The sequence below is a fragment of the Ciona intestinalis genome, chromosome 8 (genome assembly GCF_000224145.3).
Source record: "Ciona intestinalis chromosome 8, KH, whole genome shotgun sequence".
Classification (NCBI taxonomy): Eukaryota; Metazoa; Chordata; class Ascidiacea; order Phlebobranchia; family Cionidae; genus Ciona; species Ciona intestinalis.
The window spans coordinates 4,197,554-4,211,653 of record NC_020173.2 but is presented as its reverse complement, the minus strand read 5'-3'; the positions used below and the strand labels follow the sequence as shown (position 1 = coordinate 4,211,653).

The following is a 14,100-nucleotide window of genomic DNA, read 5'->3' as shown; positions in this document are numbered from 1 at the left end:
AACCTAGTAATTTAATTCGACAAGCGACATAGGTGTATCACTTTAATCAGTGCGTTTTATAATTCGCAATGCGATATTTCGTTAAGGTTTTCGTGTTGTTAAAGACCGTATGTATCATCGTAGACAGCCAGTCTATAGTTAGGGGTAAGTAACATGTCAGTACGTAAAGATATAACATAGATTGGCGATAATAAAATTCTCACGATTTCAGTTAACCAGCCGGGAATTTCTGCTACATCTCGCCCAGCTATAAGAATCACCATTGACAACAGTAAGCACTTGTAATTTCATTGCAACTCGTGGTGTTCTAGTATATTTCAGGGCTTTGGAATAGCCAGAGCAACGCATGAAATAAGGTATGTCAACGAAAACGGCAATGCTCCAGTTTTAAACCGAACGACCTGCCAATCATTTTTCCGTAAATCGCTGTGAGATAATCCATGCATTATATGTCATTAAAATTTAAAGCAACTTGTTGATTGTACATGCATGCGTTATTGTGTTATCTAAAATATGTTAATGAAAGTAAACACAAATATTTACTACCACTTTCAGTTTCAGAATCACTTTTTGTATAAACCGAGATTTAAATGAAACCACTGCTAGATTTTATTGTGCAGAGTTATAGGACAGCAAAAGAAGTTGACACACTTGATGTTTACAAACTACACACCTTAATTAACTTATTACTTCGATTCATATATCCTGGTTTAATTTATTCCAAAACCACATATTTAAAATATTAATAACAAAAGATGTGGATTTTAAGTAAATATGAGTGTATTTTTATTTCAGAGTATTATTTTTTACTGTATTCTCAGGACTACCAGGTCCAACACAACTGCGAAAACTAAGGTCCTCTGCACAATCTTTAACTTTGACATATACACCACCACCTGGGTATTTAAATGATGCGAGGTACAGCCATTTCTGGGTGAGATATGGAAGGTATGACGACACAAGGGGAAGCAGTTGGTAAGACATAACACTAAATGCAGTAATCAATTACCTAAGTTGTATTATTTGTATAATGTGTTGAATGAAACTTATTTACCCCCGCATGGCAGAAAAGCTCAGTTCTTATAACATGAGGTTCTGTTTTATACTTGTCTTGCCCACTTGCAAGTTAATTACTGCATGTTATATTCAATTAGGTTTCCATGCAAGAAATTTCCTTTACTAAATGATGTTACTGGGTACTGACCGTACACATTTACTGTCCAAATTATCATCTTATTACATATTAATACCTTTATTTGTCTTTTTGATTACGGTACCAAAAGGTTAGAAACATTTTAACATAAAGACAGGATATAGCGACGAATTGGTATCTCACAGACATAAATAATATTATTTCACAGGCAATCTCGTGAAATCTTGAAGACTTCTAATCCAAATAGTTTAATTCTTACTGACCTACAGTCTGGTTTTCTCTACAATATCACAATCCAGTCAAGACGAAGAAATTTGTTAAACTATCAGCATTCACCGGTGACTTCACAAACGCTAGCAAGAACAAGTAAATTGATAACAAAAATATAATTATGTTTAAAATATCATGAATTAAATCTAGCCTTAGCTCTAAAATTGGATGGTTCTCGTAACGAAATTACAGTCAAGATTAAACGCTAGAAAATACATAACGAAAAAATTAAGTTCAACAAATGGTTTACTACAAGAAATATATGTTTTGCTGATAATGACATTTTGAGTCCACATCTACAAAAAAAGAAATAAAATCATTTATATGTTGTAGTACACTAACTGTTGGACTTAATAATAAAATTTGTTGATCATACTGGTAAAAAGAATATTGAATATTACACCCCTAACACAAATATTTTTTGAATTCTCCTAACAGACCCTCAGCCACAGAATTTCACTGTAAGCCGATCTCCTGGTGGCTGGTCCCATGCTGTATTATCATGGGTAAGATCACCAAGTGAAAGGCTGAGAAATAACTATGATAGATTGATGCTCACTTATTACATACAAGGTATGTGTTCACTTCCACTGATCTAATGCTATCCAGCTTATTAGTGAATCCAGTTCTGTGTAGTAATTGATTACCAATAAAGTGCCAACTATTTTTAACAATGGGTGTTTTTTATTAAAAGTTTATTGTCATGAACTCTGCTTGCTTTATTATATATTTTACCTTGACATGTTGGTCAAAAAAATGTAGTTTTAATGTAGTTTCATATTTTTACAGGTTTGACACCCACACAACAACTGATATACCCCGTCAAAAATGAAACAATTTATCCCCCTGGTATTCTGCAAATGTTTCAACCAATTCGAACAACTTTAACAAATTTAGAAAAAGGCGCAACATACGTCTACAACCTTGTAACATACAGTGGGGGGCTTGATGGCGTTGACGAAACATTCAGCAGCCCTGTAACAGTAATAAAAACATTAGGTAATACTGACGATACAGTACTTTCACACTTCACCCACAGAGTAACATATATGTAATTTGTAAGCCTGCACAGTGTGTATGAAACGGAACACCCGTGTTTAACAACAATCGTTTTTTGGTCACGCGAGGATAAAAAAGTTACATTTATGCTCTCTGTATAAAATAAAATGTTTCAATACAACTTGAATGTATATGCATGTATTTATACCAGCATTTGTAACTTATTTACCCTCATGTGACAGGGCAAGGACAGTAATTTCATTTAACTGTCTTGCTCAAGGACACACACGCCCTCAATGGTACTAGTGACTAGCTTTGAACTCATACTTTAAGGTTAGAAGCAGGAGCGCTAACCACGGCGCGAGATTGTGTCTATGTATTTACTCTGTTTATGCAAATCTTAGAAATAACATACCTTATTCGCCACAGAATTAATACTCTTTATGTTACAACAGTCATTTTTAACAGGTATTCCTGGTCCTTCAAATTTAACGAAAACTGCAACGAATTCTACTTCACTAAGCTTGACATGGGATAGAAGGCCAGGTGTGGATAACATCACAGGATATTTAATGTCTTACCAACGAGTACAAAGTACTGAAACATCAGAAAATATCACCTTGCAAAATACTTCTGCTACCATATCCAACTTGTTGCCTGGAACAATATATGCGATTCGTATCATGGCACTTCGCGGAAACAGTTTGTTTGGAAGGACTACAGACTTCAGTATTGCTTACTTCAGAACGCGTAAGAGTTTTTACAGGATACTATTCTATGAGAATTGAATCTTTTGGAAGTATTACTACACAATATTACTTTTTAAGGCTAAAAAAAGTGGCATCTGAAAAAAATGACATGCACATTCATCAAATAAAAACTGCTTGGTTCTAAGCCTAGGTTGTAATGTATACCGAAACTAAAGTTTGAATCTTAATAAAAACAGGTTTTGGAACCAATAGGCTTAACAATAAAGAAATATGGTTTCTGTAGTCACAGTTTCCGGAGAAAAACTTTAAAAATGAATAATTGATTGATCTTTTTTTTCTTTAAGTGGGTCGCGATCACATTCAATATATTATGGGTGTTCTATTTCATACACCATTACCTCAATTGCAAACTGTTACCTTTTTAATTTCATTAAACTACAGAACCTGCAAAAGCGGAAAACTTACGAGTAACAAGACACACTGAGACGATCATACAAGTTACATTCAATCCACCTTCAGTTGGGGATTACACTGATTATCGCGTGCGTTACCAAACCAATGATAAAAGAACGATTATGACAACTTTACCAAGATCTTCAGAGAGAAATGCAACTGTAAGTATATTCTCAGTTCTAGTGTTAAATATTACAAAAAATTAAATTTACTTTTTAGCATAAAAAGAAACCCAAATTCAGTTTTTAGAATAAAAAAAAGTAGTTTATCAAATCTGCTATAAGATTGATTAATTGTACAATAACTATTTAAATATTTTTGTTTTTACTTTTCTTTTTATTTCAGGTTAATCTGTTGAACCTAAAACCTGGTGCCTTGTATAACATTGAGGTAGTCGTTTACAGTCGACAAGTTTTATTTGATGATGAAACAAGAAGTAGTGTTTCCATCTTGGCAAGAACAAGTAACCAAACATTTGTTGAAATTATTTTTATACAAAGTGTTTGTTAACATTTTTTTTAATTTGTGAATAATGTAATATATGTTTTATTTTGTAAATAATGTAATAGTTGTTCTGTTTCACACACCTCCTCTTAACGTGTATGTAACTTTACTGGAGGATTTTTTGTTTTATATGTCTGACAATTTGGAGCTCAAACTTTTTTATGATTCTTAGATCCAACTAGGCCAAGAAATGTGACTGGTTTCTCTGCAAGAGGAACAATTTATCTAAGTTGGCAAATTCCTAGTGGTATTTATCCACGAGCAGTATGGAGATATAAAATTGATTATTATGAAGTAGGCTTAAGGTAATCCAATTGCATGCTGTCTAGATTTATAATATAACTCCAGGTATATAATTTAATAAGTAAATTTATTTTTGATCTTCTTTTTCAGTTATATTTTTTGTACATAATGTGAATTTATGTATGATAAAACCTACATACAGGAAGTAAAAGCAAAATAACAATCATTAAAACATGCTATGGATAAACCAATAAATATTTAAAGCAGAAATGGTTAAAAATGGAGAAAATCACAATGCTCAACTATTTAAATTACTAAACAAGTTAAAAAAAATTATGGATAGATCGAGACAACCTTGTTGTAAAAGGTTAATGTCATATTTTTGTTTGTAAATACAGAAATGAATCGCGTACTATGTGCCAGATGAAAGGACAAAACTTCCAGACAGTTCTTCTCACTGGTCTTTCGTCTGGTGTCGGTTATTATGTCACAATGAGCACGGTAGCAGGGGGAAATTGTAGCTCAAATGTAGAGTCTGATGATGTAACTTACAGCAGAACAACGGAGCCGATACTACTTTACACACGTAAGAAATAAAAGTTTTGGTAATAAATGTATAACAGATTTTGTAATAAACATATATATATGCCTGTTTACCCCGTAACACCTTAATAAAAATAGCATTTTACAAAAGTTGAATAGGACCAACGAAAATAGTTGCTGTAATGGAAAGATTATTTTAGCAAGATAATTTAAAACTAGCGGGACTTTTTTTTAAGTTGTTTAGAATTAGGAAATGCAACCCTAATATAAATCTGACATTGTTGTCATTTATTTTATATATTTTCCTACAAAGAGCCAAGCAACCCAGTTATAGATTTCTGGAAACAAATTACTTTGGACACTGTGCGTATTAAATGGAACGAACCTGGAGCAAGTTTCTCCCGTTTTGACAACTTTATTGTCAGTGTAAGAAGTGTCCCAACAGCTGAAACTTCTGTACCATATAGACTAGAAAGGTTTTCGGTTGATGTAAATAAAGGTATGTGGTCTAATACTTGGTGTTTTAATTAAATTAATATTTGAGTCTAACCGTGATTTGAAATCTGTAAGTCTAACCTTGATCTGGTGCTCCTAGAGTAGGACAATTATTATTATGGTGTAAAGAAATACATTCAAGATCTGGTGCTACGAAATATGAAACAGAAAAATCAAGTCCAACAAATTTTATCTGATCTGGTTACTGCTTTTCTAATCTGTATGAGTGTGGTACTAAGGTGCAACACAACAGATTGGAATTTAGGCCAGAGTTCCTTCATGTACTGCTTTAAAACATCATCAGATACATTTTGTAAAAATATGTTTTTTTTCAGATAAAACCTCATATGACATTAAGCTAACACAAGGGTTACATTATCAAGTTAACCTCACAACTGTAGCTGGGTTTGGTGCATCAGGAAAGAGCAGTGTAGTGGTACCCGGTGTCAATTCAGTCACGTTTAAAACTTGTAAGTATATTTTGGTCGATGGTCAACTAAATTTACGTATAATCTTCGCATGCCAAGACAACTTAAAATTTATTTTTTTTAAATTACAATTTATGCTTTCATTTTGTTTTTAAATCACCAAAAACTGTACTAAAATGTACACTTAATTTTTTGTTTAAAAAAAGTTTTACATGCTATTTAAGGGTATCCTTATTCTGATCATTTTCTAAACCCTATTCTGCGATGGAAGTTTACCAACTGTGGTAGGAATGGTAGAAGAGGTCCAAGCCAACTGCAATGTGATGTCTCATATAGTGGAACTAGTTTGGAACGAACAGTTGAAGTAAGGAATGGAATTCAATATTGGAAAGCACCAATTGAAGGTAACAGAATATCTCTTAGTACTAAATAAGATGTATAGCGACCAAGCCTTTTTTTCAATTGAATGTAAACAGGTTTTTAAGCAGAAGCGTGTTTCAACAACTGTTGTTTTGTCGGTATATTCTGTCTTTTTGTTTTAAATAGTTTTTTACTTTGCTGCGGTAATCAAAGAGACAAGTAACTTTATTATTATAATGTATTTAATAGCTGTTTTAATAAAAACAAGTTACAACAAGAATAGAATTATAAGGATTAGAAAGTTAGAAAATATATGTAAATAAAAATTTAAATAATGTAATAAAAATGGTATAAAAGTTACACAAAAGTGCTACAATATTGAATTGCTAATGTTAACAATAAATCTTTGTGTTTTACAATAGGTTTATACAGAATAGTAGCAGCTGGTGCAGGCTATCAAGGTGCTGGGGGTCTTGGTGCGACAGTTTCTGGTTTATTTCATTTAAAACAAGGAGCTGGTTTAATGATTGGTGTCGGTCAGCGGGGCGTCAGCCGTGGTGAAACTATGACAGAAGGGGGCGCTGGAGGGACATTTGTCGTGGCAGAAAGACCATCAGCACAAGGAATTGATGAAGCTAACTTAAAAGAAGCAATGCTTGTTGCTGGTGTGTTCGTTTTTGTTGTTTTTTGTAGTTGTATTTTTTCTGCATGTAATTTTTGTGACACAATTCGACATATGTGGAAACTCGTAAGCTAAAACGAGTGGTATGAAACAGAACACCTGTGTTATAACTTATAACGACTGTCATTTTCCGGCTATATCAAGATAAAGCAAGTAACATCATTTATTCAAATTTACATCCTAAGAAGAAGTTCCTCAAAAATGAAGTACCAGTAAATAATATTTTTTTTTTAAGGTGGAGGAGGCAGCGCAGAAGTTGGTTTGCAACGCTCAGCATTGTCCAACGCACAATTGAAACATAACGCTGCCAATGCTTCGAGTATTGGGATTGGGTTTGGGTTGGGTGGGAAAGGAGATGTGGCATATCCAGGTCCAGGGCGAAGAGGATCTTTTGGGGCAGGTGGAGGAGCTGGCTTGTATGGGGTTGCTGGGCCTGCTGTTATTGCTGACCCAACAGACACTGTCTACCCCGCAGTTGGTTTTTATCCTTTCCAAGGAAATGGTGAAACAATGAACATGACCGAGCGAATGAAGTATACACCTTTATATGGTGGGAGGTATGATCATGTTTTAAAATATTTAAGTTGTATTTTTTTAGGTTAAAAAATAGAGAAGTAAATATAAGCAAGGTATTAAAAAAAATGACAAAACATGGGTAAAAATAGACAAAACCTAGACGAGACATGAACGAGACTTTTAAATAAAACTTGTACATTACTTTAAAAATGTTTAAGTACCACATTTTATTATCTGTTTCTTAATCTCTTTTCATACTTTACAAATTTTCAGGGTCGATAGACTTGATTTCACATTTTCTGAAGGAGGGTTTGGTGGGGGAGGGGCCGGGTACTTAACTGGGGCTGGGGGTGGTGGGGGCTACAGCGGGGGAGGGGGTGGATCACCGGGGGGTTACTCTGGAGGGGCTGGGTCTTATATAAAGTTCACTGGTGGGAAACAACAAGCAGAATTGACCAACGACCAACCTGGTTTTGTTGTTATCTCAGTAGTTGGTATGTGTTCTGCGTAATTTTTATTGTTATTTTATAATTTAAATTTGGGTTATCTAAACTTTTAGCCATATATTATAAATACCCTAAAATTTATTTCCCACAAAGTTAGATACGTGGTAACTCGTTAGTTGACACAATGTGTGGAAACATCTAGATTTTAAATATTTAACACATACTTTAACAAACAAACATTTTAACAAAAGTTTAAACTAACATTTTATCCAATGTTTTAACGAATCTCCGCAATTTAGGTTTACCATCGACGTCACCTATTCCAGTGACTTTGTACCTTGTCATATCTTTTGTGGTCGGGATCTGCATGACACTTATTTGTGGGGGTGGCTTATTCGGTGTAGCAAAGTAAGTGAGATTAATATTGTTATCGGAAATGTGTTTTTTAATATTTTTTTAAATTTATTCCTTTTTTAACAGATGCACAGATAAATATATGGATAAGATGGAGATGGCTGATACAAGGTAATTCAGTGGTTCTTAAATATTTAATTATAGTAGATAAAACTTCTGTATTTCAAATTTCAGGTTAACTGAAGGACCTGTAAGCACTAATTACTCAACAACATTTGATCAGTTGAATATTGGTAAGAACATAATTCATTTTGCGTCTCAGATATTCATTTATTCATTCTGTGTTTCAAATGTTTATTTATTCAATTATTTGTTTCAGATAAAATAGAAGAGTCAACCAACACGGAGAGTGAATTCAGTGAAAATACTGATGAACCAGTTGAACTGGCCGATGAACAACCAGAAAAGTTGGTAATAGAGAAAGAAGAAGCTCTACCAACTTTTATGCCAAATCTAAAACGAACTGATACTTTTAAATCGCAAAGTGAGAGCGAGGTGTCATCCGCATCAAGTGTTTCTTCTGTCACAACGGGAGTTCTTAATCGTAATTACGATTCTGATACCGACACTACTGCTGGGAATTTTCGCTCAAGAAACGGAGTATCAAGAAATAATTCACATTTCGAGAGCGTGACTGAAACAGAGCGAGATGTTAGTGATGGTGAAGAACTACCTCCCCCACCTCTTACTCCTCCTCTTGATAAACCACCACCGGAGGAGCTAGTAAGTGAGGACATTAAGCGGGACTTCAGACAGAAGTTGAATCTGTTTCACGAGATGGCACTGAGGAACAGAGGCCAGCCAAAACCAACAGAGCCAAAATTTGTTCCAAGTACAAACCTCTAACACACAATTAGACACCATTCGAATAATTGAGCACTTATGTAAGAACTCATTGTCGATGTTGGTTACCAAAAATTAAGTTTTATTTTACATGCATTGCTGCGAATAATGTGGTGTATCCATCATCATCTAACTGATTGAAAATATCCAATTTTCTTTTTCAAGACAAATTATATTTGCTAATGTAAGTTTTGAACGCATTAAGGAACATTTTATATTTGCTAATGTAAGTTTTGAACGTATTATGGAACATATTATATTTGCTTGTGTATGTTTTAAACGTATTATGCAACATATTATATTGCTTGGTGTATGTTTTGAACGTTTGGACAAAAGATAAATGGTCTTCGTAACACTGGCCGAACCACGGGTAAAGTAAAAAAAAGAGACGTGAAAAACGAGGGCGGCGGAAAAGAGTCAGCAAGAGTGCGATGACTTATCCGTATTCATAACAAAACTAAGTTTTGTATGCATTCGGATCTTGCTGTAATAGGAACTTAATGTTACCGGATGGAAAGGGAAAGTATTATAACGGTAACTGTTTCAAAGGTTTCTATCGGGCGAAAATAACTGTTTTTATGTAGACCACCGACAATGATGTGTTGATGAATGAAATTAGGAATTGCGAAAATATTTCACAAGACGAAGAGATACTGGTAAAAGTAGAACTTGTAATACGAAATACAAATGTTATGCGATGTATAATTTAGAGAGAATGCGTCTTAAAGGCTGTAAATAACAACGACGTGGAATCCGTGAGGAAATTATTGGAAAATAAAATTTCCAGTGCAATTTGGCGATATGAAAGTAAGGTAAAAGTAAACAGATGTTTTAGGTGTTTTGTTTTTCTAATGACTTATCATACAGAAATCTATTTTTCTTGAAAGCATCAAACATTGCAATGAAGAAATGTGGGAAATTCTTCTTAAGCACGGTGCTAACATTGATCAACGTGACGAGTATAACGTGAGTAGCATCAACGCACAACTTGCGCATAAATGTCCGGCGCCGTGGCTAAGTGGTTACTGCGCCTGCCTTGGAAAAAATGGATTTAAAACTCGTCGCTGCTAGCATTGTAGGCATAGGTGTCCTTGGGCAAGACAGTTAACGGTAATTGCTCCAACCCGTAGTGGCCACTAATAAGTTGTCCAAGTTATCAACCATACAAAAAAAATATAAAAAATCTCTTTCCCCCCTCAAATAAAGTAATCACCCACAATATAACATACATGATAACTCGTAAGCTGGCACGAGCTGTATGCTGAACACCCGTGTTATAACGACTGTCGTTTTCCGGCCACGCGAGGGTAAAGTAAGTTACATTCTTTTAATGTCACTGTCTACATTAACAGGTTACCGCGCTACACCTGGCTTCACAAAAAGGAAACACACAAACAGTGAAATTTCTTCTTCGCCATAAATGCAGTATAGATATTGCAGATTTACACCATCAGGTTAGCTTACAAAATTTCACACACTAATTTATTCGTTCAAAACTTTTTGTGCGGCCTATGTTACAAAACTTTGCGAAGACTATATATAATGCAAATATACTGATTTCTAAATATATATTACAGCAAACTGCTTTACATTACGCCACGACTACCAACGGTTGCACAGAAACAATTAAGCTACTGCTTGATAAAGGTTGTGATGTATCTAAAGCAGACAACAGAGGATTGTCCCCACTAATGTTTGCTATCAGAATAAAAGCTTGTGTAAGTTACTTTTAACACATTTGATTAGAAGCATGGGCATGGCCATGTTAAAAGTATTGTGGGTTAAGATGGATACCTTTAGCACACAACATCGAATATTTCCTACTCGTGTTTTTACAATTAATAACCACCTTTAAGAGTCGCGAGAATACATTTTTTACTACAAAATGATCAATCAGATTTAAACGCGTTCACCCATACCCAAACCTACCATATAACATTGTAATAAAGACGCAATAAATACTTTTAATACGCAATAAATACTAGAATAATAATAGCATTTGACTGAAATATATGTTAGAATGCAGTCGATGCTTTCTTGAGCCACCACCGATGGTGGGAGTCGATGTGTCAAAGCACGTTTGACATGAAAACAAACCGGATGATCACACCGTTTCGTGAAATGATTCGATGGATGCCTCACAAAGCAAAGGAAGTCATGGATCGGTGTGTGTCTGTTCAAAAATGCTCTGACGCGGATGATCCAAAATTTACTGTGAGCTTAGTAGTGCATGTCATATAGTAGAGTGGGGGAGAATGGGACATCTTCCCCATCTATTTTCTCGCCCCATTTGGTATAGTAAACAAAACTTAGAGTTGTAAAACCGTTTTCTCTCGATTCCCAAAGACTGTTGTTAATTGTTTAAAACACGACCAGGATGTTTGGACATTATGTGTTCAAGATGTCCCATCATCCCACATCCTAATATATTTAACATGATTTTACATAAATATATTAAACGATTACAAGTAAGCCAGCGGCCGTGGATAGAGTGTTATGAGGCTCAATCGTGTAACCGTTATAAACCTATATAAGTTTTTAGGCAAGACATCCAACGCCAATTACTCCAAATTGCAATGGTTCTCATGCAGATTATCCAACTTGTCAGCTTTACAGAAACAAACTAATGACCCCATTTTTGTGGTAATTCGTAAGTGGCCACGGGGTGTATGAAACAAAACATCGATGAGATAACGATTTAGTACAGGATAAAAAAGTTACATTTTTTCAATCATGTTTCTCTAATATTGTAGGTCAAGTACAAACTTATACTTGTGGATGATACATATCTATCCGAACATTGGAAACTAGAGGTTTGTACTCTGAACAGAACTTAACTTCATAAGTCACTTCTGCGAAACGTATATTTCAGGGGCGTGAAACAAACGAAGACGTGGTAGTAAATGCAAACAACGTTACTCCAGGTACAATAAACAACAACATGTCAATTTAAACCCACAAAAAAACCGTCAGTTCCTATTAGCCTACTTTATTTGATGACTGTCAATTTATACAATTAATTAGTGGGCCTCGCCGTTCAGAACGTCCTTTAATAATTTTTTTTTCAAACTCTGTTTTTATAACTTTTTTGTTGTTAATTGACGTATTCCCCACTTTAGGTTGGAGCATAGCAAACTCTAGTTAAACTGGCGCCCTTAGTCACAACGCTGGGTCACAAATAGCTTCGTAAATACCTTCTTTCATTGGATATTTAAACATAAATGGTTTAAGTTCTAAATACTAATAACACCGATATTAAGCTAAACAAAATTACTATAGCAGATTCACACTTGCAGTGTGGGGATTGTTACGACTGCGGTAAAGATAGCTGCTTGTTAAAAAAGGATGCGACACCATATACAAGCGATAACTATATATTGCGGGAAAACCACGTGATCAATCTAATAGTAAGAACCAATGATATGAATATTAAGGTTTTTTACCTATTATATTTTTGAATAAGAGACTAGCTTTGCCGTTATAGGCGAAACATATGTAGTAGGGTGGGGGAAGACGGGACACCTAGTACATAATATTTAAATATTCTGATTGTGTTTTAAACAATCAATGACATCAGTCTATGGGAGTTGACGCATACGGTTTTATACTTCTTTGATTTTTTACTGCCAAATGGAAGGTGTAAAAAAATTAAAATGTGTGCCATCTTCCCCTACTACATATGTGTCTCTTATATTATACAATTTTTTGGACTTGATTTATGCCTGTTACGTATTTCGTAGCACCATATCCTGACTGTGCTTTTTTATTTAAGAATTGCCCTGCTGTATATGAGCACCAGATCAGTGTTAGATTTATTAAATCTATTACAAGTATTTTACTTGATATTGTTTTTAGAGAAAGAGTGGCAGACCGGAGTTGATAATGCATCCTTTAACTGTAGCGGCAGTACAATATAAATGGAAGTTATTTTTCAAAGTGGTTGGACTACCGTTTACATGTATCTACTTTTTATTCTTGACTTTACTGAACATGTTTATAATTGGTCAAGTGTATTATGAAGTAAGTATCTTAGCTAAGTTGCTCGATCAACAACGGTAGAAATGTAACACTGCGGGGCAAGATGGGATATCGTTATCATCCTAATTCCCAAAGATCCTGATCGCATTTTGATCAATAACGTTTTTTTAGAGTCATTATATACGCGGTTATATATTCTGTAAATATTATTTGTTTAATTTCTAAATGGGACAAGAAAAGGAAATGAAACCATGTTCCATTTTACCCCCTGCAATATAAACGTTTAGGCTCAATAGTTATAGCGATCACATAGTTATCAAAAGAGCTTGAAGCTGCCATAATTTTAAGTTCATAACTTTTCGGCTATCCAGTGGCCACTAATTATTAATTGCTCCAAATGGCACCTGCACGGGAGATTAAAAAGTGTGTGTTTTATTCAATAATAGCATTATACGTTTATTATAGGAAAGGCCTCAAGTTATTTATCACCAGTGGCAGAGCAATGTCGCAACAGTTCTACTTGTTCTTGCATCCGGGATGTTGCTATATGTGGTATGGAGACTTAAAATAACCAACCAGGACAACTTACAATATTATAATCATTCCACAGATTCGACGAATCTTTACAATGAGATTAGAGTTTATAACTCATGGCGAAAACTACATTACAGTAGCGATGGTTAGTTTAGCTTTTTATGTTATAATAACATGGATGATGGTCGAGAAGATGGAAGTTTAGTAGAGGTAAAAACTGTTTACTTTATGTCCAAAGGCGAAATACTTAAAATTCGTGAGCTTTCCTAAGACGGTTGAATGCTTGGACAGTGCAACTTACATGCTACAAAACATGATTGAATAAAAGTTTACCGTTTTTGTGTCTTCCTTTTCTGGAAGTTTGCTAATCTGCCCCTGTTAGTATAGCATAGGCCTATCTTTAAAGACGTTTTACCCGCGTATAATTTACATTCAGGGTTGGTACGAGTCTGCTGCATTCTTGATATTTTTTGCTTGGATAAAGGTGTAGGCTTTGCTTCAGCATGTACCGGTGTACGGAGTAAATATT

At 34.6% G+C, this 14,100-nt stretch overlaps 2 protein-coding genes across 10 annotated transcripts in view; both read left to right on the top strand.

Moving 5' to 3' along the window:
* The first annotated feature begins 11 nt into the window (after positions 1–11).
* LOC100184156 lies at positions 12–9,417 on the top strand. The gene is made up of 21 exons (XM_018812761.2): positions 12–144; positions 212–271; positions 822–975; positions 1,362–1,519; positions 1,862–1,996; positions 2,213–2,422; positions 2,891–3,172; positions 3,574–3,746; positions 3,931–4,048; positions 4,262–4,394; positions 4,731–4,918; positions 5,189–5,374; positions 5,706–5,840; positions 6,023–6,202; positions 6,581–6,823; positions 7,076–7,397; positions 7,630–7,850; positions 8,102–8,210; positions 8,283–8,327; positions 8,391–8,449; positions 8,536–9,417. Exons 1-21 carry the CDS (start codon positions 69–71, stop codon positions 9,060–9,062), a joined length of 3,714 nt encoding a protein of 1,237 aa, XP_018668306.1. The 5' UTR covers positions 12–68; the 3' UTR covers positions 9,063–9,417.
* An 83-nt stretch (positions 9,418–9,500) lies between these two features.
* The window catches only part of LOC101243185 (transient receptor potential cation channel subfamily A member 1 homolog), a 6,547-nt gene continuing 1,947 nt past the window's right edge, over positions 9,501–14,100 (top strand). For 4 of the 9 annotated variants that reach the window (XM_026835570.1, XM_026835571.1, XM_018812797.2 and 1 more), the window contains exons 1-14: positions 9,501–9,593; positions 9,644–9,715; positions 9,770–9,871; positions 9,927–10,025; positions 10,412–10,513; positions 10,637–10,777; positions 11,079–11,273; positions 11,813–11,872; positions 11,932–11,983; positions 12,339–12,466; positions 12,915–13,079; positions 13,503–13,589; positions 13,648–13,781; positions 14,008–14,093. In XM_026835570.1, coding sequence (XP_026691371.1) covers positions 9,570–9,593; positions 9,644–9,715; positions 9,770–9,871; positions 9,927–10,025; positions 10,412–10,513; positions 10,637–10,777; positions 11,079–11,273; positions 11,813–11,872; positions 11,932–11,983; positions 12,339–12,466; positions 12,915–13,079; positions 13,503–13,589; positions 13,648–13,776 — 1,356 coding nt within the window. In that variant the 5' untranslated portion in view covers positions 9,501–9,569 and the 3' untranslated portion in view covers positions 13,777–13,781; positions 14,008–14,093. Of the gene's footprint in view, positions 9,594–9,643; positions 9,716–9,764; positions 9,872–9,926; positions 10,026–10,411; positions 10,514–10,636; positions 10,778–11,078; positions 11,274–11,812; positions 11,873–11,931; positions 11,984–12,338; positions 12,467–12,914; positions 13,080–13,502; positions 13,590–13,647; positions 13,782–14,007; positions 14,094–14,100 lie in introns of those variants that run through there. The other 5 variants (XM_018812799.2, XM_018812801.2, XM_026835573.1 and 2 more) reach the window with 5 other exon arrangements.